Below are 27,930 nucleotides of genomic sequence, written 5' to 3'. Positions count from 1 at the left end.
GGGTCTTAAAAGTCTCTGGAGAATCTCCCATTTCTGTCCAGGGGCTGGTGCTGCTACATTTCCCACTGGAAGCCTGGGCACAACCTAACCAGTGTATGCAGTTGGCCTGTTTTTGGATGTAGTGAACACAGGCATGGTGGGCTTTGGAGAGATGCTGGGAGGTTCAGGAGAGGGGTGGAACTAAAATGGGACATCCAGGACCCTGTCTTGACACCAGGTCCGTGGCCCTCTCCTTCGTGTCTGGTTCTGCAGTTCAAATCTCCTGCCATACATCCTCCTCCCAGAAACCCTCCCAGCACAGAGCGCAAGTAGCGCGCCTCGGGGCTGCTCTGGCTAGAGCTGAATGATTAGATGGGCACAGTTGCAATGGGGCCCAGGGCTGGGTAGTTGTGGTGACAGGTAGTGGACCAAGAGAACTAACCCGCACAGAACACACCCTCATTGAACACCCACTTCCTGGGATCCTTTACCAGATCTCATGGCTGCCAACAGACCAGAGCCTGCTGGCTACTTGAGGCCGCAATATTGGTTCCAGGACCTCTTACATCACAATGTCAGTCTTTTAGCTGCTGCCAGGTTTGACTTAAGCTGCATGAGGGTAGAGACCTGTGTCAACAGTCAAGCGTGGTTCTTTCCAGAGGAGATACTGGGACAGGTGCAGACTCCACAGGAACCCAGCTGTGGCTTATATGTGTGGGGATCCTTTTTGAGTGACCACAGGTTGCTAGGATAGGGAACTGAGGACCCAGTCAAGAGGCTGTGATGACTTTAAGGTCCATGGAGTGGGGGGCAGTGGCAAAGAGAACACTGCTGGGTGATGGTGGAAGTCTCAATATGGTGAGGCTTCTGAGGGTTGGAAGGGGAGCTGACTGCCTACCTCTGGCAAGAACGACAGCAGCACTGTGTACAATTAACCAAAGGATTTGTATTAGAACATTTACACTCAGGAAAGAGGTATCTGCATCATCGAATGTGGAATGTTGAAGAAACAGTTAAAATAAATAAAGATTCCAAGCACGGGTGGGGCTGGCTCAGGCTGGGACTCCCAGAGGCCTCTGCACATCAGCTCCAGGCTGCAAAGGCCACCACCTGGCCATGCTGGCCTCCTCCCCCACGCAGCACAGCTGGGCCTGGGACACAAAGAGTCAAATGCTGGTACAGCCAGCTCACTCCCCACTTTCATCACTTATTTCTGTGACAATGTCTATTAGGCTTTGGAGCCCGAAGATATAGCCAGCATCCTGGCCCTCATGTACCACACTGTCCTCGCCATACAGCCTGCAGGTGGTATGCGCAAAGTCAATCATGCGCACATCCACTGAGCTGGCACCTACGGGCTTGAAGGCATAGGCACCAGCAGACTCATCAGCTGACTCCTCTGACAGGTCCTCCTCCAAGTCCTCAGCATCTGAGTCCAGGGCCACCTCCGGCCGCTCCTTGCCATCATAGATGACTAGCAAGGAGCTCGAGTAGAAGCGGTAAGATTCCTGTCGCTCCAACACAGCCTTGAGCTCAGCCAGCTTCTTAAGCACAGGGCCAAGGAGCTCCCGGCGCAGGTACCGCCCGTTGTGGAAGAACTGGAAAAGCGCCTCCTTAAAGCCCTGCACCGACAGCTTCCGTCCATGGTACTTGTTCATGAACATCAGCTGCCCACTGCCTGCCTGGTATACCTGTGGGAGGGAGATCGGCAGATCAGATGACAACAGCCACCTTAAAACCTGGACCATGGGGAGTGGTTGCGACAACAGGCCTGGATCAGATCCTTTAACTTGTTGAACCACAGGAGACACCGTTCTCCCCAATTAACACCCACTTGGGATACAGCCCTCTGCTGTGGGCTCCGCCCCAGACCCCTGTTCAGTATCTGGTTGGTGGAGAAGACTCAGGCAGCCAAGCCAGCCCCAAGGGGATCACCAGGGCATGCATGTTTTTTTTTCTGGCATCTTTTGAGAAAACAGGATTACACCAGAGTGGAGGAGTCCAACTACTGGACAACCGAGCCAGCCCAGGCCACACACCAGCTCTCCCCTCACCTGCATGCCACACACGCGCACACCAATGACGGCTGAAGTGCTCTGCTGGCATTTTCGAATCTGGTTGGCTGCCTTCTCCTCAGAAGCATCGTCACCATGCTGGCGAGTTCCCATCTTGAGGTCCAGCACACAAGGCACCTCGTACCGGGAAGTCAGGTTCTCCAGTAAGATGAATTCTGGGTGGTTAAGGAAACCCCCCTAAAGAAGAGGTGCTGCCACATGGGCCCCTGGCACTCCCAGGGTACAGTGTCTACACACAATGCCCAGAAAAGCACAAGACCAGAGGGCCCCATCAGTCCTGCCGTCTCTCACACATGGAGCCGTCTCCACACATGACTACCAGGGCCGAGAGACACCTTCAACTGTCATCAGGGAACTGGCTAAGAATAGCCTGGGTTCAAACTCAACACAGGCCTTGAATCCCCCATTTCCTGAACTCAGGAAGACACAGCAGCATACAGGCCTAAATTACAAACATAACATCAAATAAGTTCAGTAAATCCTGTAGCTTTAAATATGAACTTGAGAAATCAGTATGAACTCATGAAGTTTTCTCTTTAAAATAAATGTGTTTCCCAGCTGCATGCACTGAAAAGGGCTGTGTGACCTGTGGTGACATGGTGGATTAAGCATCAACCTGGAATGCTGAGGTCGCCAGTTCAAAAACCTGGGCTTGCCAAGGCACATACAAAAAACAACTACTATGAGTTGTTGCTTTCTGCTCCCCCACCCCTTCTCTCTCTTAAAAAAAGAAAAAAGGCCTAGAAACAATGACCAGACATATGAATTCCCTAAGCCCTAGATCAGTGCTCCTAGAGCAGGAATTGGTGAACTGTGGCCCCTTGCTCATTGTTCATACAACCTGTAAGCTAGGAATGGTTCTTACATTTTTTTAAATGGCATTTTCTTTTTTCCTTTTTTTTAAAGATTTTATTTATTGACTTTAGAGAGAGGAGAGAGAGAGAAAGGTGGTGGGAGAACCAGGTATGTATGTGCCTTGACCAAGTAAGCTGAGGATTTCAAACTGGTGACCTCAGTGTTCCAGGTGGGTGCTTTATCTACTGAGCCACCGCAAGTCAGGTTGGTATTTACTTTTTTTTTTTTTTTTTTTTTTTTTTTTTTTTTTTACAGAGACAGAGTCAGAGAGAGGGATAGACAGGCACAGACAGACAGACAGGAACGGAGAGATGAGAAGCATCCATCATCAGTTTTTTGTTGCGAGACCTTAGTTGTTCATTGATTGCTTTCTCATATGTGCCTTGACCACGGGCCTTCAGCAGACCGAGTGACCCCTTGCTTGAGCCAGCGACCTTGGGTCCAAGCTGGTGAGCTTTTGCTTAAACCAGATGAGCCCGTGCTCAAGGTGGCGACCTTGGGGTCTGGAACCTGGGTCCTCGGCATCCTAGCCCGACGCTCTATCCACTGCGCCACCGCCTGGTCAGGCGGTATTTACATTTTTAAAAAATGTTTATTTTACTATTTTAGAGAAAGGAAAGGGGGGGGAGGGAGAGAGAGAGAGAGAGAGAGAGAGAGAGAGAGAGAGAGAAGAGAGAGAAGAGAAAGGGGGAGGGGACATCAGTCTGTTCCTGTATATGCCCTGACCAGGGATTGAACCAGCAACCTCTGTGCTTCGGGACAATGCTCCAACCAACCGAGCTATCCAGCCAGGGCAATACTTCCATTTTTAAGAGATCAAGATTATCTATCTATCTATCAAATCCACATCATGCCACATGAAAATGAAATTAAATGTGATGACAAACAATGTTACTGGAATACAGCCATATTCATGCTTTCATGCTAAAATGACAAAGCTGTCACAGAGAGTGTGTGGCTAGCAAAGCCTAAAATATTCACTATTTGGCCCTTTACTGAAAAGGTTTGCAACCTTGCCTGAGAGGAATGACTAAATTCACACCTGGAGCAGGAAACACTATTTGGCCCTTTACTGAAAAGGTTTGCAACTCTGCCTGAGGAATGACTAAATTCACACCTGGAGCAGGAAACACACATGCCCCTGGACATCTTTCTATACCAGAAAGGAAGACAGCCATCACCGACTATTGTAATTGTGTCAAAATGACTTAGGAGCTTATTTTAAAAGTCTCCCACTGGCCAAATGTGAGAAAATCTGAGCATCAATAAAAATAACTGCAGGCCCTGGCTGGATTGCTCAGTGGCCAGAGCGTCAGCCCGGTATGGGACATGCTTCCTTTCCCTCTCCTATCCCTCTCCCTTCTGGCTCTAATGTAAGCCCTGGCCAGACATCTCCAGTTGGTTGGGAGATAGAGAGACACACTCCCACATGCACCTTGACCAGGATCCACCCAGCAAACCCCGTCTGGTGCCGATGCTGGAATCATTCGAGCTGCTGGCTATGAGAGGGGAAGAGAGAAAGAGGAAGGAGGGGAAGGGAAGCAGATGGTCGCTTCTCATGTGTGCCCTGACTGGGGATCAAACCTGCAAGTTTGTTGTTTCAGGACAACACTACCAACTGAGCTCACTGGCCAGAATGATAAAGGAAAATTTTAACCTGCTTTTCCTATATAAACTATACCTCACGATAAACACGTAGTTGATGAGAAAAGCTTTTCTTTCTTTTTTTTTTTTTTTTTTTTTTTTTGTATTTTTCTTAAGTTGGAAACGGGAAGGCAGTCAGACTCCCGCATGCGCCCAACTGGGATCCACCCGGCATGCCCACCAGGGGGCGATGCTCTGCCGCAATCAGAGCCATTCTAGCGCCTGAGGTAGAGGCCACAGAGCCATCCTCAGTGCCTGGGCAAACTTTGCTCCAATTGAGCCTCGGCTGCGGGAGGGGAAGTGAGAGACAGAGAGGAAGGAGAGGGGGAGGGGAAGAGAAGCAGATGGGTGCTTCTCCTGTGTGCCCTGGCCGGAAATCGAACCCGGGACTCCTGCACGCCAGGCCGATGCTCTACCACTGAGCCAAACAGCCAGGGCCGAGAAAAAGCTTTTCTTTATAGTAGAACTCCAGCTAACAAATGAATTACAAAATTAGAAAATCAACTAATGAAAAAATAGACCCAAGGCAATGACAATACAAAACAGACAACAAAACAGTTTCCTGATGAACATGGGCAACACCTTCTCTGAGACTCTTGTCCCCAAACCCCCAAACTGAACTGGAATCTGATCGAGCCTATAGATCAAATGATTAACAAATGGAAACAGAGGGAACAGAGTAACATTTAAAAGATACCACAGGGACCTAATCAGTAAAATTCAGATGATGGGAAACTAACAGACCCAGTTTCTTTGGCAAGAAATTTCAAAGAATTAAAAACATAAAGGGTATTCAAAAAAGACTTGAACATTTCAACCAAATGCAACATGTGAGCCTCATCTGGATCCCCATTCAAAGAAAATATCAATATAAACATAAGACAATCAGGAAAATGTGAACAGAAACTAGGGATTTCATAGTAAGAAATTATTGTCCACGTTTTAAGAAGTAATAATAGTATTGTTTTAAAATATCAGCCCTGGGCCTGACCTGTAGTGGCGCAGAGGATAAAGCGTCAAGCGTTAACCCAGAATGCTGAAGTCACCCAGGCTTGCTCAGTCAAGGCACATACAAGAAGTACTATCAGTTGTTGCTTCCTACTCTACCCCCTTTCTCTCTCTCTCTCCCTCTCTCTCTCTCTCTCTCTCTCCTCTCTAAAGGCAATAAATAAAATCTTTAAAAAAAAAATACAGCCCTGGCCAGGAAACTCAGCTGGTTAGAGCATCATCCCAATATGCCAAGGTTGTGGGTTCGATCTCTGGTCAGGGCACATACAAGAATTAACCAATAGGCCCTGGCCGGTTGGCTCAGTGGTAGAGCATCGGCCTGGCGTGCAGGAGTCCCAGGTTCGATTCCCGGCCAGGGCACACAGGAGAAGCGCCCATCTGCTTCTCCACCCCTCCCCCTCTCCTTCCTCTCTGTCTCTCTCTTCCCCTCCCACAGCCAAGGCTCCATTGGAGCAAAGTTTGCCCGGGCGCTGAGGATGGCTCTGTGGCCTCTGCCTCAGGCACTAGAATGGCTCTAGTTGCAACAGAGCAACGCCCTAGATGGGCAGAGCATCGCCCCCTGGTGGGCATGCCGGGTGGATCCCAGTCAGGCGCATGCGGGAGTCTGTCTGACTGCCTCCCCATTTCCAACTTCAGAAAAATACAAAAAAACGAAAAAAAAAAAAAAAAAAGAATTAACCAATAAATACATAAAAATAAGTGGAACAAAAAACCGATGTTTCCCTCTCTCCCCCTTCCTCTCTAAAATCTATAAAAATAATAAAATAATGTTTTTAAATACCCTTATCTTTTAGAGATTCCTGCTGAGGCATACACACAGGCAAAATGTTATACTTGAGACTTGCCTCAGAAATAGTTCAGTTGCAGGGTGCCGAGTGTATAGAGATTGTAACAACTAAGACTGACAGGAGCCTGACCAGGTGGTGGCGCAGTGGATAGAGTGTTGAACTGGGACGCAGAGGACCCAGGTTCGAGACCCCGAGGTTGCCAGCTTGAGCCCTAGGTCACTGGCTCGAGCAAGGGGTCACTCGGTCTGCTGTAGCCCCCCAGTCAAGGCACATATGAGAAATCAGTCAATGGACAACTAAGGAGCTACAACGAAGAATTGATGCTTCTCATCTCTCTCCCTTCCTGTCTGTCTGTCCCTATCTGTCCCTCTCTCTGACTCTGTCTCTGCCACCAAAAAAAAAAAAAAAAGTGACAAGAGTCGGTTAACTGTTAAACTTAGGTGACTTACTTTTAAAGGTTCAACATATTCTATTTTTAACAGGTTTAAATTTCTCCCTAATAAAATGTCAAAAATAAATAAAACAATTCTCAGAAAAATTTCCCCATATTAAAAAAAAAAATCATGGCCCTGGCCGGTTGGCTCAGCGGTAGAGCGTCGGCCTAGCGTGCAGGGGACCCGGGTTCGATTCCCGGCCAGGGCACATAGGAGAAGCGCCCATCTGCTTCTCCACCCCTCCGCCGCGCTTTCCTCTCTGTCTCTCTCTTCCCCTCCCACAGCGGAGGCTCCATTGGAGCAAAGATGGCCCGGGCGCTGGGGATGGCTCCTTGGCCTCTACCCCAGGCGCTAGAGTGGCTCTGATCGCGGCAGAGCGACGCCCCGGAGGGGCAGAGCATCGCCCCCTGGTGGGCAGAGCATCGCCCCTGGTGGGCGTGCCGGGTGGATCCCGGTCAGGCGCATGCGGGAGTCTGTCTGACTGTCTCTCCCCGTTTCCAGCTTCAGAAAAATACAAAAATACAAAAAAAAGAAAAACAAATAAAAAAAAATCATTAACACACAGCGTAATGGGTACAAAGGGGGGGAGGAAAGGACCCCACGCTTTCTTCATGTGTCAGTCTAGTGAACTAGGATTGACAGGTTAGTCCTCCCTGACCTGGTCCTTGGCAGGTAAGCAATGTTTGGGGACTTCTGTAGCAGTCTGAAACACGAACCTTCCCCTTGTACTCTAGGCTAAACCACCCCTGATGCAGGTGGGTCCTCCATTAGAAGCCGCTCGCCCACAGGGAGCCCTCAACTCCCCACCCCACCACCTACACTCCCAGACCAGCCCGCAGCCCTGTGGGAGGATGGTATTTGTCCACAGCTATCACACAGTAATCTCAGCACAACCACAACTAAAAAATCCAACCCTTCTCTCCAGCTCCAAGGGTCTCCATACCCTCCCTCCCCAAAGGTGGAGATGTCCTGTGAACAAAGGATACTGTACTGGTTCCGATGCTTTGCATTCTCCTTCATTCTCTGTAACTGCTGCTGGTGACACTTCATGCTCCATGGGTTATAGTGTTTAAGCTGGGAAGTTACATTTCCCTTTTTGTCTACACTGTAGTATAAGACTTCAGATTTCTTTAGCCATTCAAATTCTTCTTCTAACTTATGGCTATAAAGAGATAAGGAGCCAATAAATTACAACGTCTTATAAAAACTCAGGGCCAAAGAAGCACAAATGAACTTTCTGGAGCAATGGGAAGTTTGATATGTTGATGTGGTGGTTTCATTGTACACATCAAACATTTTAAGTGGGCATATTTCACTGTATGTATATTATACCTCAAGAAAGTGGATTGTTTTTTAAATAAAATTTTTTTGATTTTTTTTTTAATTAAGAGGCCAGCTCACTGTTTTTCTCCAGTAGAGAGAAGTTAGGATAAAAGGATAGCCTCTGCCTCCACCCCCAGCCCCACAAAGAAGCCTGCAATGCCCTCTTCTTCTGGGCAGTGCCACCCTGGTTTCTAGGACATCCAGTCCCCTGACTCTGAGTGTGAGTGGCTGGGGAAATCTGAATTGAAACCCACAGTAGAGTAAGTCAGCCTACTTGGCTACATTATACATACTCCAACTTAATACTTTTACAAGCTCCTCCAAGGTGTGACACTGGGAAGGCCCTGCCAAGGTGAATTCCTGAGGTTAGGGGATGCCCGCAGACCATTCTGTCCCCCACTGTCAGTGAGCAACTTGAACCAGAGGGCTGTCCCTGTCACTGCTACATCCCTAGGATGCAGCACAGGGCCTGTCACAAAAGGAACAAGTGACTGAAGTCCTACTACAGCTGCCACTACAGCTGTTTATCCAAAGCAGCATCATTTAATGCGGAGTCAAAGAGCAGCTGGGCATGCGATATGGGAAACTGACCTCTGCGTGACAAGGCACCTACTATGTCAGGGCCTCCTCTGGCTCAGGGCATTAAGCTATAACTAAGACCCCCGACGTCTCCCTCCCACAGAGCCTTGGGTGCCCCTCAGTTTATACCCACCTCTTCATCTCCTCCTTCCAGTGCTGCCGCACCCAGTCCTTGGGGGTCTTTTCTGTTTCTAGGACATGATGTTTTTTGTTTGTCCACCTTAGGAGCTTACTTTTTGGTTCACAATCTGAATTATCTACACTGTCCACAGTTCCATGATCCCCCTTTAGTGGATATGCTATTAGACACAAGTTCCTGTCTTCATCTTCTTCAAAGCGCACAGATACCACACCTAAAAGAGGGGCGAGGAGCAGAGACGGCTTTTAATTCCACAGAAGCAGAGAACTTTTAATTCTACATGTGTTATAAATAACATGATTTTAACATTTGTGGGGGGTTTTCTTACCCTGTTCCTTAGTCTCTATGTTGCCAGAGGCCCCAAACTCATCTGCAAACCTTACAAATATCAAAACAGCTAGAAAAGATGACACCATACAAGACAAGCGATTAGGGAGCAAACATGGCTGAGTCTTCCACTCTGATGTACTCACAAGGCAAGAGCCAAAGAATTACAAGACACATTTTTCCATCATTGAAAATGTTTATTAATTTTATGTAATTCTTCTAATCCTAAGAGAGATTTAAAAACATTTGCTCTTTATATCTTGTGGGAATTTTTAATGCCCTAAACAGAAACTCCGACGGCCTCAAGGCTTGCTTTAAAGCAGAGCCAGAACACAGGGAACACAGGATTGCCTGAGGGGTAAGCAGCATCCAAGGGTAAGGAGAGACTGGGCAAGCGAAACAAAATAAAGGAGCAAACAAAACAAACCACACAGCACAATGAACACCCTAGCAAACAAAGGCTTCTTGCAGCGCCCCTTTACAGGTGGGTGCCTTAAGCCTTTTTGTCCTTCTCAAACATGTTACTTTATTGGTCTCTTCAGGTCTCATGTCACAAAAGAACAAAATAAACATAGGCAAACAGGGTTGGGTGGGGAGCACAGACGAGTACGTGATGGCCTTGAAAGCAGCTCTCTCTCCCTTCGTCTCTAGAACCTGCCATGTGTTATCAGTCAGTCTTTGAGGAGGGGTTTGTCAAGTGGCAGCATTTCAGCAGGTGCCGACGAGCGCCTTACAAACGCCTGGCTGAACACTTTTCCTCCCAGACCTCTCTGGCCCGAGATCACTCAATTTGCTCAGTCCATGCTGCCCGCCCGCTGCAGGGGAATGCGTGCTCAGAGAGAGATGACACTTCTGAGGTGGTCCCCGGCTCTGGGTGCAGAAAAGTCAGGGTGGGGAATTCAGGGGACCACACTTCCCTGTGGCCACTGAAAAAGAACCAGGGGAAAAAAGGGGGCAGGGGCAGCCAGCTAACAAGGGGCCTTTGGCTTTGTCCTGGAAAAAACAACAGAGAAGGACCAAGTGAGGCCCCCAACTCCACCCCCCCACCCCCCGGCAACACATGCATACTCAGAACACAAAGAGAGGTGCCCAGGACATTCGGTCTTCAGAGCATGTTTCAACAGTTCCAGAAGAACTAAGTTGTTCAAAACTTTTGTATAACCAGGCAATGCAAATTTTAAATTAATTTCCTTAATGGTTTCTTCCTTGCTTCACAAGGGATTCCACTTCCCCAGAAAAGACCACACCATGCTGGTAGCTGTTGACATCCCCCCAAAATGCATTTTAAAAAGGAAGAAAGTCACCATCTGTGAGTCAAAAGGTTTCTGTAACAGCAATTTCAGGGACATTCTGTAACAGCAATGGGCTTCAGCTAATGAGCACAGGCCTCCCACTCCTGCATTCCATCTGACTCAGCCTGCTCCCAAGCCTACCTAATCACCAGGGCTTCTGGTTTTCTGGAGGACAAAAAGCAAGCGGCAAGTACTCCGGGTAAAACCCTCCCAAAGTCTTCCCCCCGCTGCCCACCTCCAAGGACTATGGGTTATGGTGGTCAAGAGACACTTGAACATAAGACACAACTACACTTCCACCAAAAACCAAAAATAAACTCAAAACAATCCACAAAACAAAAAAGAATTGAGCAATCTTACCAGGGCTTGAAAACTGAGGGTGTGAGGTGCTGGGCTGAGGGCCAGGAGGAGGAGGGAAAACACAGAGTGGGAGGGGTGATGGCTGCCAGGGAAGGTCACAACGCTTGCCTCACATCTCCTGCCAGGCTGGCGACCCCTACCAGCAGCTGGGGGCTCACCTTTGTACTGGGGAGTGAATTTGCGCATCTCAGCTGGGAGAGTCTCGTAGAACTGGTGCTCCCTCGGAATCAGGGGCTTGCACAGAGTTGTCTCATTGAAACGGAGCACACACGAGTGCCCCCCAACTTGGTGGACAAAGGGCTCCAGCAGGATGCCCTTGGCGCGGGGCTCCACGTCCATGGCCCTGAAGGCTGGGCTCATCCTCCAGGTGCAGGAGGTAGGGAGAAGGGGGAGGTGGCAGGATCCAGCCGCCGGCGCGTCCTCCGCCTGTTGTCTGTCCTTGAGTCCGTGTGTCTGGCCTGGGCTTCTTGGTGGCACAGGTCAGGCCGCTCTGCCGAAGCAAATAAGAACAGGAGTTGGAAGCGGCCTGGGGACTGCCTTAGAGCCGTAGCCCTCCTCCTTCAGCAGCAAGACAAACAGACTGAGCCGGTCCACTTCACCCACTCCGGCCCCGCCTCCTCCCACAGAAACAAACAACCGGAGCTCTCGCGGGGCGGGGCCGAATGCCGACAAGCTGGGGCTGGCTCCAGGTGCCTCTAAACAACCCCTGCCTTAGCCCCTGCAGTGGGCGGGCAAAATGCGAAGCCACACAGAGGGAAAGTCAGCATTTCAAACCTAATATTCAGGTTAAATGAACTATTTCCTAATAAAATTGTTAAACTTAAGGTAACTGTGATGTTCAGGTCTCTTGGTTAAGTCTATACATTGTGTGTGTGTGTGTGTGGCAGAGAGAGTCAAAGAGGGACAGACAGGAAGGGAGAGAGATGAAAAACATCAATTCTTCCTCGAGGATCCTTAGTTGTTCATTGATTGCTTTCTCATATGTACCTTGACCCCGGGGGGCTACAGCAGACCAAGTAACCCCTTGCTTGAGACAGCGACCTTGGGCTCAAGCAACCTGGGGCTCAAGCTGATGACCTCAGAGTTTCGAACCTGGGTCAGATACTCTATCCACTGCGCCACCACCTGGTCAGGCAGTCGTTATGTTTTTATAAAATGCATTTAAAAGGAAAAAACCTGCTTACACACCATCTAGTAAGATTTACTCCCCCAGGGTGTTCACACACACCGCCCCTGCCCAAGGCCAAAGACATGCCCCATTAACCTTATTAGCAGTAGAGCTTGGGCCTAGCTTTAATGATTAACGTCTGTATCTAAAAACAACTGATAGAGTCTGGCTAACTCCTTTTAAAAAGATACACAGTGTTCTAGGTCACTGACTATTTTTATCAGTTCTATCCTGATCTCCAAAAGCTGGGGCACACCTTTAAACCAAAGCTGCATTTCTGGAGCAATCACAGCTCCCTCCCATTCCGATGTCCAGGGCCTTACTCCTGACTGCATTCCCAAACATCCTGGATCTCAGCAAAGTACACTCTGCAACTGTGAACTGTTCAGGGCACGTAGTTCTGTCTTCCGTCTGTAATTCAGGGGCTACAGTTATGACTAGCACTGCTTACAGGGCTTGGTCTACACTTCAGTTTCTGCACAGGGTTTCTTGTAGGAAATTCCTCCGGTTCCCATGACTCCAAATGAGGTGGTGGTGGTGGTGAAAATGGCCTGCTGGAGGGGTACCCACTGTCCCCTAAAGTGGGTAAAGCACCTATCATGTGCCAGGCTCACTGCAGGAACAAGAACCTCAGTCTTCATGATCCATTCTAAGAGGTAGAACATTCCTCTCACTATTGCAAGCAATGAAGCTTATTTGGGGAGGTTAGGGAACTCACCCAGGGCAAAAGAATATGCCACAACTACCAAATGAACCTCAATCTGTTGGATGCCCCACACAGCTGCTGCTAGGGCCCAGGGACTATGCCTTGATATATAACACATCTACGTACTTGGGACATGTAGCTTGTCCTATGAGAGTGCTTCCACTATGTATTTATAGTTTCTATTTATAAAGTACAGTCATGCTCCACTTAACAACAAGGGTACATTTTGAGAAATGCATCATTAGGCAATTTTGTCATTGTGTGAATATCATACTGCTCTTACACAAACCTAGATGGTACAGCCTACTACACACCTAAGTTATATAATAGAACCTATCACTCACTCCTGGGTTCAAGCCTGTATATAGTGTTTTACAACCGTGGGCCAGCCTGCCTGAAATTTTGTGCCAATCAGATAAAGAGTTAACCACCCTGATGTATGAAAATTACAGACCCACTGATCTCAGTCAAACTCACTTATGCTCAGGGTGATTTCTACCTTAGCAGTCCCTGAAACAACTCTTCTATTTCCATCCATCTGCAAGTGTAAAAAGGTTGAAAACGCCTGCTGTACAGCATGTTACTGTACAAAACAAGATAAGAGTAAACCAAGCGCAAAAGAAAATGATGCAATCAAGAGGCGCGGTGAACACAAGATGTATGAAGCTGCTGCTGGCATAACACACGTACTTTTTACAGCCAATCTTTTTGGGGTTTTTTAAGTAGAAAGAGTACACTTTAAAATAATAATAAAAATCCCTGGCTGGATAGCTCGGTTGGTTAGAGCATCATCCCAAAACACGAAGGTTGTAGGTTCAATCCCCAGCCAGGGCACACACAGGAACTGGTTGATGTTTCTCTCTCCCTCCCTCTCTCTCTCTCTCCCCTTTCCTCTCTCTAAAACAAATTTTTAAAAATCTAAACAGAATTAATATAGTATAGTAAATATATAAACAATATATGAACCAGTAAATTGTTTATTGTCAAGTATGATGCACTGTACAAAACTGTATGTGCTATGCTTTTATACAACTGGCAGTGCGGCAGGCTTGTTTACACCAGTGTTACCACAGGCATGTGAGTAATGTGTTGGTCACTAAGTGATAGGAATTTTTCAGCTCTATTATAATCTTGTAAGACAGACATCATATATGTGGTCCATTGTTGACCAAAATGCTATTGTGTGACATATGACTATAGTTTCTTTTTTTTTTTTTTTACAGAGACAGAGTCAGAGAAAGGGATAGACAGGGATGGACAGACAGAAACGAAGAGAGAAGCATCAATCATCAGTTTTTTGTAGCAACACCTTAGTTGTTCATTGATTGCTTTCTCATATGTGCCTTGACTGTGGGCCTTCAGCAGACCGAGTAACCCCTTGCTCGAGCCAGCGACCTTGGTTCCACGCTGGTGAGCTCTGCTCAAACCAGATGAGCCCACGCTCAAGCTGGTGACCTCGGGGTCTCGAACCTGGGTCCTCCGCATCCCAGTCCAACGCTCTATCCACTGCGCAACTGCCTGGTCAGGCTGACTATAGCCTCTTTTAAAGAGTTTAGTTAAGCCTGACCTGTGGTGGCGCAGTGGATAAAGCGTCGACCTGGAAATGCTGAGGTCACTGGTTCAAAACCCTGGGCTTGCCTGGTCAAGGCACATATAGGAGTTGATGCTTCCAGCTCCTCCCCCCCTTCTCTCTCTCTGTCTCTCTCTCTCCTCTCTCTCCCTCTCTGTCTCTCTCTCCTCTCTAAAAATGAATAAATTAAAAAAAAAAAGAGTTTAGTTAATTCCTTCCTTTCAGAGAGAACTGACTACTATGGGCCCCAACTGGACTCAAGAATTAGGAATCAATAAACTCCCCTATAAGCAAAAGACAGAAAACCAATGGTGCTGATTTCTCACCTGGCACTACCTTCTCATCATCAGAGAAGCTCTCAGAAGGGGATGGACTAAGCAGAGTCCCAAGACATAACACAGGCAATCGGCTCTAAGGATGAGTACGTTCCAGCCATTCCACACATTCTCCAGAAGGTGGAGCTCTAAGAAGCTTGGCCACCCAGCCTCTTCTCTAGTTCTGCGGAGACCAGTTCACACTAGACTGAAAAGACCTCCTGGGTAAGAACAATGCCAGTGGAAACCTACAGACTGATTCATGGCTGGCCTGCCAATACCCAAGCACAAACCAGGTACCGTAATTATTAAACGGTGAAAGTACAAGACACTCCTCATGGGCCAGGCTTTAGAAACCTTTCATAGAAGTGTAAAACTTTGTTATCAGAGCAATGCTAACAACAATACAAATCCCTTTCCAGCTCTGTTCAAGATTCTCTGGCCTTGGCCAGTGGCTCAGTGGATAGAGTGTCGGTCTGGCATATGAAAGTCCCAGGTTTGATTCCTGGCAAGGCACACAAGAGAAGTGACCATCTGCTTCTCCCCTCTTCCCTTTCCCCCTCCTGCAGCCAGTGTGGCTCGATGGGTCTGAGCACATCAGCCTCGGGGGCTAAAAATAGCTTGGTACTCAAGCATCATCCCCAGATGGGGTTGCCAGGTAGATCCCGGTTGGGGTGCATGCAGGAGTCTGCCTCACTATCTCCCCTCCTGTCATCTAAAAAGATTCCTTATATGTTTCAACTAAGTAAAAAAATCTCTTTCCAGATATCTTTTATCCATCCCCATCTCCAATGACAAATCTAAAACAAACAAAAACTACTCCTTCATGGCAGTTCCCTAGTGGGTGTAGCTGGAGGATGAAAGACCTGATTAGGGTTGCTACCTCCTCCTCCCAGGTCCCTGGTGTATTCATTAGCTGCTGGGTATAATGTGGCACTTTGCCACCCTCCCCTCAGAATCTAGCTCTGGCAGTCCAGAGGACATTGCTCCCTGGAGAAGAATCATCATCTTGCATAGAGAGGCAAGAAAAACAAGGCTCATTCTCTCCTGAGCCAAGTCTGATGACAGAGGAAACTCCCAGTGTGAGGCAGAATTATCCTGTATTGAAGTGGAGCCAGATTATAGTCCCAGTTCTGTGACCTGATTACCTAGAGAAAAGTCTCCAGTCCCTGGCTCCCTTTAAGTTTTGGGGGTTATTTGTTGTTTAAACCAAGAAAGAGACAGACAGACAGACAGACAGGAAGGGAAAGAGGTGAGAAACATCAATTCTTCATTAACACACCTTAGTTGTTCATTGATTGCTTTCTCTTGTGTGCCTTGATGGGGGTGGGAGGGACCTGTAGCCTAGCCAGTTATCCCTTGCTCAAGCCAGCAACCACAGGGTCATGTTTATGATCCCACGCTCACGCCAGCAACCCCACACTCAAGCTGTGTGCCTGTGTTCAAAGTGGCCGACCTCAGGGTTTTGAACCTGGGTCCCAGGTCAATGTTCTATCCACTGCACCACCGCCTGGTAAGGCTTCCTTTCAGTTTTACAGACCTGTTTTCTGGTCTGTAAAACTATGAGGAGAGGCCTGGAGTATTTCTCTACTCTGTGGGCTGTGTAATCAAATTAGTGTTTTCGTCAGGTAAATAACAACATGCCACACATAATAAGTAAGGTGAGTCCTGTTTTATGATTCTTTGATTTCAGTTCTGTTCAATCTCTCAATATGAAGGTAAGTATGACTTCACTATACAACATATTTCCCACATTTGGGACTGCAGATGAAGAAGGGGGGCTTCTGTTCTCCAGGCCCTTATAGGTTCTATCCCTGTGGGATAGTGAAGGATCAATTTCCCAGTGATTACACAGATCACCTCTAGTAGCCTCAAATTAAAAGCACCCAAAACATCTGCTGTGTTTCACCTGCTACTCTCTCTCTTCCAAGTGCAGCTTGAGCAGAGGGATCTCTTACAGATTTTCAAACATCTGAGGTCTACGGCCCATTTTCCCAAGAATCCTAGAGCAGTAATGGTTACTGTGAAGTCCATGCAATAGATGGACCCTGTACCTAGGGAGACAGAGAATACCATAAAACACAGGCTTCAGATTTAGTATCTATTTTTTTTTTAATATTAACTGCCAAGTTTCCTGTGCTTGACCTTAGAGTTCTTTTTTTTTTTTTTAAATTTTATTTATTCATTTTTAGAGAGGAGAGAGAGACAGACAGAGAGGGAGAGAGAGGAGAGACAGAAGGGGGGAGGAGCTGGAGGCATCAACTCCCATATGTGCCTTGACCAGGCAAGCCCAGGGTTTCGAACTGGCGACCTCAGCATTTCCAGGTCGACGCTTTATCCACTGCGCCACCACAGGTCAGGCTAGATTTAGTATCTATTTTAGCTTTCTATATTACCTCACACATTTGTCCATAAAACTATGAACAGGTAAGGAACACAGGGCAGGATTCATCCTAGGCTAGGACACAGCTTTCCCCTATACCCCACTCCCCTAAAGTTATCAAACTGGTTTAAGGATTTGCTGGAAACATGCCTTAAGATTCTTAACTTTTCAAAATACAAATTAAACAGCTACGACTCCTGAGAGCCCCAGGCCCTCAGCTCATACATCTAGAAATTAGTTAATGCTACAAATGAAACCTGCTAGAGCTGCATACTCTACCTCAAGAAAAACCCAAGGTCCTTGCCCCAGCCCTAGAGCTCAGTTGGTTAGAGCATCAACCTGAAACGCAAAGGCTGTAGGTTCGATCCTCAGTCAAGGCACATACAGGAACAGATCTGTGTTTTTCTCCTCTTTTCCGCCTCCTTCCTCTCTCTCTAAAATCAAAAATACACTTTAAATAGAATAAATAAATAAATAAATAAATAGCCCATTATTCCTCTTCAAGGGTAAATCTCCCTCTTCAGCCTCTTTCTCCTTGGTGCAGCCTACAAATCCCTCTACCTGGGAAGAAACATATACAACATGAACACAGAGTGACCTTCCAGACTATGGCTGAGATTGCTCTGAGGTCTCAATCTATGGGGTACACTCCTAACTTGAGTCACGGGTTCTTTCATCTGCCAGTAAGTAACAATCCCTTAGCTTCAGGTAAGATTCTAGGTTCCTTCCCTGTGGTCAATATTTACCACTGCTCATCTCAGTCAGTTCCCGAACCAGATGACACATGAACTCATTCTCTGAAACAAAGGATGCCAAAAATGATTCCATCGTCATGGGCAGCCACAGAACCCAGGCAGCCCTGACATGCCCAGGCCAGCACCCTGAGTGCTTGCAGCACCTGCTGGTGGAAGAACTGAGGTACGACCTCCACTTTACCAGATCACCAGATCTTGTACCCAGGGAGCATAATTTCCTCTGGGTCCTCACAACACCTCACTCAGGGAAATACTCCCCCTAAAAGGCTACCAAACGTTGCAGGCTCACAACACAATCTGGCAGTTTTATCACCCAATAACTAAGTATAGACAGTGTTCTTCCACAGAAAGCCAGGAAAAGAACAAAATATGGGAGGGAGAAAATTCCTGACACTGCATAGGTCACAGCCCTGTCTAAACACAGGACCATCTGCCAATTATCCAAAATAAAGCACACTGTCCTGGCCAGGCAGCTCTCTTGGTTAGTGCTGTTCCGATAGGCTAAGGCTGCAGGTTTGCTCTCCAGGCAGGGCATATGCAAGAACCAACAAATGAGTGCATAAATAGGTAGAATAACAAATAGATCTCTTTCCCTCTCTCTCTCTCTCTCTCTCTCCCTTCCTCTGTCCCTCTAAAAATCAATCACTAAATTAAAAAAGAGCACAGCAAAATAAAAAAAAAATTTTTTTGAATGAAGTTCAACTGTACCCACAGTCCTCTTTCTTTTCTTCACTTTTTAAAAATTAACTTGAGAGACAGACACAGGAACATCAACCTGTTCCTGTATGTGCCCTCACCAGATATCAAACTAGCAACTTCTGAACAGCAGGACAATGTTCTAACCAACCAAGCTATCTGGCCGAGGCTGTACCCACAGTTCTGAAGCAAATCACATGGCTCTGGGAAGGACAGTGACTTCAGTCAATCAAGAGCACATTTGAGGATTGGGAGGAAGGCCAATGCGGCATCTCCATGTTTGACATTTTACTACTCTGTTCCCTTTCTTTGGCTCTATACCAGAAGCCTAAGGCATTTTCAAAGTAAAAACACCCTTGAGAGTGAGATTAATCAATCCTGGGAGACGGGCAGCCTGCCCCTTTCCATCCCAGCCCTCACCTGCCCCAGACCTGGCCATACCCATAAGTTTTTCGGGACCCAGAGTCACTGTCAACTGCCAGCTGGCATCCCTACAAGGTGCACCCTTCCAAATGCCCCAGGGCCCTGGCTGGTTAGCTTGGTTGGTCAGAGCATCATCCCAAAGCACAGAGGTTGCCAGTTTGATCCCTGGTCAGGGCATAAATAGGAACAGATCGATATTCTTGTTCCTGTCTTTGTCTTTCTCTTTCTGTCTCTCCCTTCCTCTCTTGCTACAGTCAATAAATAAACATTTTTTAGCCCTGGCAGGATAGCTCAGTTGGTCAGAGCAGGGGTAGTCAACCTTTTTTACCTACCGCCCACTTTTGTATCTCTGTTAGTAGTAAAATTTTCTAACTCCCCACTAGTTCCAAAGTAATGGTGATTTATAAAGTAGGAAAGTAACTTTACTTTATAAAATTTATAAAGCATATAATAATTATTACTTACCAAGTACTTTATGTTGGATTTTCGCTAAGTTTGGCAGAATAAATCTTTATAAAACAACTTACTATAGTTAAATCTATCTTTTTATTTATACTTTGGTTGCTCTGCTACCGCCCACCATGAAAGCTGGAACGCCCACTAGTGGGCGGTAGAGACCAGGTTGACTACCACTGGGTTAGAGCATCATCCTGAAGCACTGAGGTTGCCAGATCGATCCCTGGTCAGGGCACATACAGGAACAGATAGATCAATGTTTCTCTCTCTCTCTCTCTCCTGCGCGTGTGCTTACCCTTTCCTCTAAAATCAATAAAATAAACATTTTAAAAAACACACATTTTAAAATTATGTATGTGTGTGTGTGTGTATACACAAATGCCCCAAGACTCTGCATCCTGGGCTTATAGTTCTCCCCTGGTCTCCCAATGTAGGCGAAGCATTCCAATCAACCCATAAGGTTCTCAAGCATGCAACCCTAGAGAGTTGTTGTATTTGTCTCATAACACCCAGCACAGGTTCTACAAAGGGCAAGGGCAGCCCAAAGGGCCTGGGAAGAGATATGTGTATTCTCACTCAGGTAAGGGGCACAAAGCAAGAACCCTCCCCCCTGAAACACTCAGCAGGGGGTTGGCAACCAACTCAGCTGCCTCTCCTCTAGAAGCTCTCATCTGGGAGAACAGACTGTTTTTGGAAGGACACCTTTCACTGTCTGAAGGAAAACCTCTATTCATAATAGCAGAATTGAAAATGTTTAATAAAAATGAACCGATTTAGGAAGATGGTAATCTCAGCAATATGCAAATAAGTGGTTTAACAGTTACTGATCTATGTTCTTCCTGTCAGGCTTCTCAAGTTGGTCAAGTATACTATACCATTTCTTCGTTCGTTGGGTAATTCTGGGCAGTCTCTCAAGGAAACAGTACGATTCTGTTTAGCATCAGAGCTAACAGATACTAGGTCCTAGGTAGCTGGCTAGGTGTCATACACTGTTCTTAACCCTTAATAGGGCTACTGACCAACAGAGAATCTGAGACATACGTGGGCTTCTCTCCTGAAAAATGCATACCTTCACTGAACTCTGCATTTAGTCTGTGAAGTGGGCAACCATGACCCTATCTTCAGAACCCCTGGCACAGGGATGAGTCAGATATTGAGCCTTCACAAGTCAGAACAAGGATGTTTTATTCATGAAGTCAGAAAAGACTCAAGCACTGAAGAAAAAAATGTTCAGCAAATAGTGGGAGCAGCCTGACCAGGCGGTGGCACAGTGGATCGAGCGTTGGACTGGGATGCGGAAGACCCAGGTTCGAGACCCCAAGCTCGCCAGTTTGAGCGTGGGCTCATCTGGTTTGAGCAAAAATTCACCAGCTTAGACCCAAGGTCGCTGGGTCAAGCAAGGGGTTACTCGGTCTGCTGAAGGCCCATGGTCAAGGCACATATGAGAAAGCAATCAATGAACAACTAAGGTGTCGCAATGCACAATGAAAAACTAATGATTGATGCTTCTCATCTCTTCATTCCTGTCTGTCTGTCCCTGTCTATCCCTCACTCTGACTCTCTCTCTGTCTCTGTAAAAAAAAAAAAAAAAAAATAGTGGGAGCAGTAGAACTGAAGCTTGAGTGAACCAAACTTGAAAAGATATTTAGGAATTACCTACAAAAGAAACACAGAAGCCTGACCTGTGGTGGTACAGTGGTTAAAGTGTTGACCCGGAACACTTGAGGTCACCAGTTCAAAACCCTGGGCTTGCCCGGTCAGGGCACATATGGGAGTTGATGCTTCCTGCTCCTCCCCCCCTTCTCTCTCTCTCTCTCTCTCTCTTCTCTAAAATAAATAAATAAATGGTTAAAAAAAGAAAGAAACACTGAAGGCACTCCAAGAGTACTGTGCAAAGAAAGGAGAGTACTGGATCAAGGCTCCCACATCTGAACTGCCATTGAGCACAACACATAACATCAGTGTAAGAGGCGGTCAGTAAAGAGAGGAGGTAGAACATCTTCACCCTCCTAGAGGCCAAAGCAGAATCCAGTTACATATGGAAAATCTAGGGCTCATACCCTGCGGACCACACGACACAATGGACGGAGGAAGCTCTTGCATTATATATGGCCCTTTAGGGTCCCTGATAGCCTTTAGAGTTCACAGTTTGCGGCTCTTTTTTTAGGAATTTTTTTTTAATGTAGCAGGGTTTTTTTTAGATTTTATTTATTCATTTTAGAGAGAGGAGACAGAGAGAGAGAGAAGGAGGAGCAGCAGAAAGCATCAACTCCCATATGTGCCTTGACCAGGCAAGCCCAGGGTTTTGAACTGGCGACCTCAGCGTTTCAGATCAACGCTTTACCCACTGCGCCACCACAGGTCAGGCTGTGGCTCATTTTTTAATGAGCCTTGGCAGTTCCTTTACAACTTCTTCACTGAAAAGATATAGAGGAGTAACCCCATCAAGTCCAGCCATTTGAGTCAAAAGGTCTTACGCCCAGGGAATGATCAGCAAAAAAAAAAAAAAAAAAAAGGCCCTGGCCGGTTAGCTCAGTGGTAGAGTGTCAGCCTGGCGTGCAGGAGTCCCAGGTTCGATTCCCAGCCAGGGCACACAGAAGAAGCACCCATCTGCTTCTCCACCCCTCCCCCTCTCCTTCCTCTCTGTCTCTCTCTTTCCCTCCCACAGCCAAGAGTCCACTGGAGCAAAGTTGGCCCAGGCGCTGAGGATGGCTCTATGGCCTCTGCCTCAGGCGCTAGAATGGCTCTGGTTGCAGCAGAGTGATGCCCCAGATGGGCAGAGCATCACCCCCTGGTGGGCATGCCGGGTAGATCCCGGTCAGGTGCATGCGGGAGTCTGTCTGACTGCCTCCCATTTCCAACTTCAGAAAAATACAAGAAAAAAAAAAAAAAAAAAAAAGCTAACAAATGGGGAAACCCTACAGGACAAAAAGTTTTCTGAACAGATAAATTATAAGAAAAACAGAGTTAGCACACAGAAATTTAAGAAACAACCTGACCAGGCATTAGCGCAACAGATAATGTAGGATTGGGACACAGAGGACCCAGGTTCAAACCACCCCCTCCCCACCTGAGGTCACTGGCTTGAGCACGGGCTCATCTATCTGGCTTGAGTGCGGGGTCGCTGGCTTGAGCGCGGGGTCGCTGGCTTGAGCATGGGATCATAGACATGACCCCACGGTCGCTGGCTTGAACCCAAAGGTCACTGGCTTGAAGCCCAAGGTCACTAGCTTACGCCCAAGGTCGCTGGCTTGAACAAGGGGTCACTCAATCAATGCAAAACTAAGGTGCTGTAACAAAGAATTGATGCTTCTCATCTCCCTCCCATCTGTCTGACCCTATCTGTCCTTCTCTCTGTCTGTGACAAAAAAAAGGAAAATAAAGCAAAAAACAAACAAACAAAAGAGCCTTGGCCAGTTAGCTCTGTTGGTTAGAGCTTTGTCCCAAAGCACAGACATTAGATCCCAATGATTAAAGCACAATGTTAGATCCCAAAGATCTAACATTGCCAGTTAGATCCTTGGTCAGGCAACATACAGGAGGAAATCAATGTCTGCCTCTGCCTCCTTCTCCTTCTCCCTTCTCTAAATTTAATAAATTTTAAAAAAATAAAAAAAGAGAGAGACACTTCATACTTGACCAGGCGGTGGCACAGTGGATGGAGCATCGGACTGGGACGCGGAGGACTCAGGTTCGAAACCCTGAGGTCGCCAGCTTGAACACAGGCTCATCTGATTTGAGCAAGGCTCACCAGCTTAAACCCAAGGTCACTGGCTTGAGCAAGGGGTTACTCGGTCTGCTGTAGACCCACAGTCAAGGCACATAAGAAAAAGCAATCAATGAACAACTAAAGTGCCACAACAAAGAACTGATGCTTCTCATCTCTCTCCCTTCCTGTCTGTCCCTAACTATCCCTCTCTCTGACTCTCTGTCTCTTCAACAAATGCAATGTGCAGACTGTATTTGGATCCCAATTTGAACCAACCAACTATAAAAAAATAATAATGAGACAACTGGGGACATCTGAACATGACTGTATATTCTTTTTCTTCTCCTTTTTAATGCCAGGGAGAGGGCGAATGCAGTCCCTCGCTGCCACAAATTATGTAGTCAAGATTCCCACATTTGGGCGCAGTGGATAAAGTGTCGACCTGGAAATGCTGAGGTCACCGGTTCGAAACCCTGGGCTTGCCTGGTCAAGGCACATATGGGAGTTGATGCTTCCAGCTCCTCCCCACCTTCTCTCTCTGTCTCTCTCTCCTCTCTCTCTCCCTCTCTGTCTCTCTCTCTCCTCTCTAAAATGAATAAATAAAAATTTTAAAAAATTAAAAAAAAAAAAAGATTCCCACATTTGGGGAAATCGCAGGGGTCAGCACATCCAGAGTGCAATGAATAAGCCTCTCCCTAGGCCACCTTCGTGATCATGGTACCTCCTTTGCCAGGTAAGTATTGTATATATATATATTTTTAAATTAAGGAATTACCAACCCTGGCTGGATAGCTCCATTGGTTAACATTGGCCCAAAGTGAAGAGGTTGCTGGTTCAGCCCCTGGTCAGGGTATATATAGGAACGGGTTGATGATCCTGTCTTACTCTCTCCCCCTAGCTAAAGTTTAAAAAAAAAAAAAAAGGAATTATTGGCCCTGGCTGGTTGGTTCAGGGGACAGTATATCTGCCCAGTGTGTGAATGTCCCGGGTTCAATCTCCAGTTAGGGCACACAAGAAGCGACCATCTGCTTCTCTTTCCTTCCCTTTCCCCCTCTCAGTCAGTGGCTCCATTGGTGAGAGCACCGGCCTCAAGAGCTGAGGATACTTGGCTGATCTGAACATCGGCCCCACACAGGGGCTGTCAGGTGGATCCCAGTCAGGGCACAGGTGAGAGTCTGTCTACCTCCCCTTCTCACTTAAAAAAAAAATAAAGGAATTACTGTTTTTTAGGTAGAATAATGGGTAGGTAGTTTCTTGACCTTAGAGCTAGTCAATGAAATACACATAAATGTAACAACACATTTTAGGAAGAAGCTTCCTAAAAATTTCAGCTTTTTAAAAATTGGAGGGAGCCTGACCAGGTGGTGGCGCAGTGGATAGAGCGTCGGACTGGGATGCGGAAGGACCCAGGTTCGAGACCCCGAGGTCACCAGCTTGAGCGCGGGCTCATCTGGCTTGAGCAAAGAGCTCACCAGCTTGGAACCAAGGTCGCTGGCTCCAGCAGGGGGTTACTTGGTCTGCTGAAGGCCCACGGTCAAGGCACATGTGAGAAAGCAATCAATGAACAACTAAGAAGTCGCAACGCGCAACTGATGATTGATGCTTCTCATCTCTCTCCGTTCCTGTCTGTCTGTCCCTGTCTATCTCTGCCTCTGTAAAAAAAAAAAAAAAAAAAAAAAAATGGAGGGAGCCTGACCTATGCTGGCGCAGTGGATAAAGCATTGACCTGGAATGCTAAGGTTGCCGGTTAGATACCCTGGGCTTGCCTGGTCAGGGCACATATGGGAGTTAATGCTTCCTGCTCCTCCCACCTTCTCTCTCCCTTCTCTCTCTCTCTCTCCCCCCTCTGTCTAAAGTGAATAAATAAAATTAAAAAAAAAAAACAAATAAACACTTCCCTTACTTTATTTTTATTTTTATTTTTTTTGCATTTTTCTGAAGCTGGAAACAGGGAGAGACAGTCAGACAGACTCCCACATGCGCCCGACCGGGATCCACCCGGCATGCCCACCAGGGGGCGATGCTCTGCCCATCCTGGGTGTCGCCATGTTGCAACCAGAGCCACTCTAGCGCCTGAGGCAGAGGCCACAGAGCCATCCCCAGCGCCTGGGCCATCTTTGCTCCAATGGAGCCTTGGCTGCGGGAGGGGAAGAGAGAGACAGAGAGGAAGGCGCAGCGGAGGGGTGGAGAAGCAAATGGGCGCTTCTCCTGTGTGCCCTGGCCGGGAATCAAACCCGGGTCCTCCACACGCTAGGCCGACGCTCTACCGCTGAGCCAACCGGCCAGGGCTCCCTTACTTTAAATAAATAAAAAATAAAAAAATTGGAGGGAGAAGGGAGGAAAACAGAGTGCAGAATAAACAAGATTGGCTAAAAGCTGATAACTTCCAGAAGCTGGTGATGATGGGTAACATAACCAAACCAACTGCGCATTATCTTAGGAGGCTGTTTTTTCCTTCAGAGATGGACTCTAAACTCAATTTGGGAGGAAAATGACCTTTTCCTGCCATTGGAATATATTGCAAAGACTAGTACTACTTGTTAGTTATATTACTTGGTATGCACAGACAGAAACAGAATTTATTTTAAAAACAAAAATATGCTTTAAAATGTAATCACATAGGAATAATCATCTGCTAATTTTTTTTTTTTTTTTTTCAAAACAGAAAGGGAGAGAGAGAGAGAGAGGAAGAGAGATGAGAAGCATCAACTTGTAGTTGCAACACTTTAGTTGTTCACTGACTGGTTCTTATATGTACCTTGATGAGAGGGAGCGCCAGCCAAGCCAATGACCTTGGGTTTCAAGCCAACAATCTTTGGATTCAAGCCCGCAACCCCGAGGGTAATGTCAATCCCACAGCCCTGAGGGTCATGTCAATCCCACAACCCTGAGGGTCATGTCAATCCCACACTCAAGCCGGCGACCCAGCGCTCAAGCCATGACCTCAGTGTTTTGAACCTGGGACTTCAGTGTCCCAGGGTCAACGCTTTATCCACTGCACCACCACTGGTCAGGCTCATCTGCTTACTTTCTACTATGCAAAAATATGTTCAATATGTTTAAGGTGATTATCTCACTATGTAAAACAACTTCACTTAAAGGGAATACTCTTTCCCAGTGCATCAACTTTATTAGCCAAACCGGAAAATTTTCACCTTAGCAAGCCAGCCTCAGGGAGACTCAGGCCCAACCAGGCTGCCTTGATACCGGTGACATCTCTGGTTCTTAGAAAAAAAAAGCTCTTGCAAGGAAAACTAGTAAGGTCCATCAGTCAGCATTGTTCCTTTTTCAAACACTACTCTGCTCAGACAGGAAAAGGGCTGGTACAAAGGTATATAGAGCACTTGTCAAGTCACTTTCGAAGCCTTGAAGCCCAAGTCAGTTAAACTGACTTTCACAATTATATCAACTCTAATCCTAGTTCTCGTCCACTTGATTTCTAACAATTCCTGTGAATTCTACTCTAAAATCACAAAGCAAGTACACCAATTGGAGTAACAGTTAACAGTTCAAATGATTTTTTTCTCTAAATAAAAAGTTACTAAGCTATCAACTGACCTATTATGTCAAATATGACAAAACATTCATTTTGCCCACTTTCTAATTCTTATAGAGGTGAAAGTTAAAACAATACCACCACCTGTAGAACTTGCTTTAAATACTTAACAACAGGTTACAGGATGCAATTATGCAAACTGCATAGCAGCAACCTATGTAAATAAGCATCTTAGTTCACTTAAAATGTTACCCTGCTAAAAAACGCACATACAGCCAATACTTTAAGTACTAGAATTCATCAAAATCACTGTAATCATGGTGCTTTACAGAAACTATCATAAAACTGGATTTTGTTACTTTTCAAAAACTTCAGTACTCTTTAAAACTAGTCTTCCAAATGACTTATTTCATTCTTGTTCTATGTGCACTGTGCTACCAAAATGTTTTTATTCCAAGCACTGACTAGTTCTAGTTCCCCCGGCATTCAGGAGCACTAGATTTTACTGGTTTCTACATTTTATTTTCACAACATTTGGACTCTGATCTGCACTCTAATGCGGCTTCTTAATGTGAGACCAAATAAAACCGTAAAATGAAAGAAATCATTAGGATGTAGAAGACAAAAGCAGTCTGTAATCGAACGTGAAAGAAATGAAAGCTCCACCCGTGGTGCAGCTTATAAAGAAAGCGTCCCCGGATCCATTTTAGGTATTTTTTGGATGATAAGGTTAGATGTGTAGGTTTCCCCACAAGACATCAGCTGACAGACCCAAATGCCATTCAAACACTCAAAATGGCTGCACCCCTGCCAGCCCCAGGTAACAACAGTACGTGAGGCGCTGGTTGACTCCTCCACCCAAAGACTCAAGGAGAACCCCCCAAAACCCCGGAAGATCATGATGGCCAATGTCCTGGGGAGACCGCTCAATGACCTGGGAGATCTTGCTCCCCCAAAGACCCGAGATCGCCTCAATGACCGAGGGGGAGGGGTCCTGCACCTCGCAAATATCCGGGAGACACCCCCCCCAACGATCAGGAAAGATTCTGCCCCTGAAAACCAGCGTAGATCTTCTCCAATAACCCGAAGAATCAATGTCTCTCAAATGACCCAGAAAAACACGGCCCCACAAAGACCCTGGGAATCTCCCACCTACCCTCCATAATAGCGGGAGCCCCTCCCTAAATAACCCGGGGATAACCCCTAATGACCAGAGACCTTGCCCTACCGCGGCCCGGAGAAACTCTCCCTTAAAGCTCCCGACGCGACGAAGCCATAGGAACCGCAAATCGGGCGTTACCTGCGGCCTCAACCCTGTCCCTCGGCGCTTCCGTGCTATTGTTTCTTTCCCATCAAGATGGCGGCGGCCCCACCGAGTCCCGCTCCCCACGCCTCGCTTCCAGCGACCCTCGCTATTGGCTCGCACCGGGAGCCCGAAAACGGATTGGGTG

The 27,930-nt window shown here is 46.8% G+C and overlaps 1 protein-coding gene and 1 pseudogene across 1 annotated transcript; both read right to left on the bottom strand.

Annotated features, from left to right (window-relative positions):
• Positions 1–905: 905 nt before the first annotated feature.
• Positions 906–27,930, bottom strand: IP6K2 (inositol hexakisphosphate kinase 2). The gene is made up of 7 exons (XM_066245475.1): positions 27,780–27,930; positions 10,962–11,293; positions 9,153–9,221; positions 8,819–9,038; positions 7,770–7,945; positions 2,034–2,209; positions 906–1,670 (listed from the first exon to the last, which is right to left on the bottom strand). Exons 2-7 carry the CDS (start codon positions 11,161–11,163, stop codon positions 1,167–1,169), a joined length of 1,347 nt encoding a protein of 448 aa, XP_066101572.1. The 5' UTR covers positions 11,164–11,293; positions 27,780–27,930; the 3' UTR covers positions 906–1,166.
• LOC136314760 (U1 spliceosomal RNA) lies at positions 23,570–23,724 on the bottom strand (annotated as a pseudogene).

Source organism: Saccopteryx bilineata, chromosome 10, assembly GCF_036850765.1.
Source record: "Saccopteryx bilineata isolate mSacBil1 chromosome 10, mSacBil1_pri_phased_curated, whole genome shotgun sequence".
NCBI classification, from domain to species: domain Eukaryota; kingdom Metazoa; phylum Chordata; class Mammalia; order Chiroptera; family Emballonuridae; genus Saccopteryx; species Saccopteryx bilineata.
This window is presented reverse-complemented; position numbering and strand designations above follow the sequence as displayed.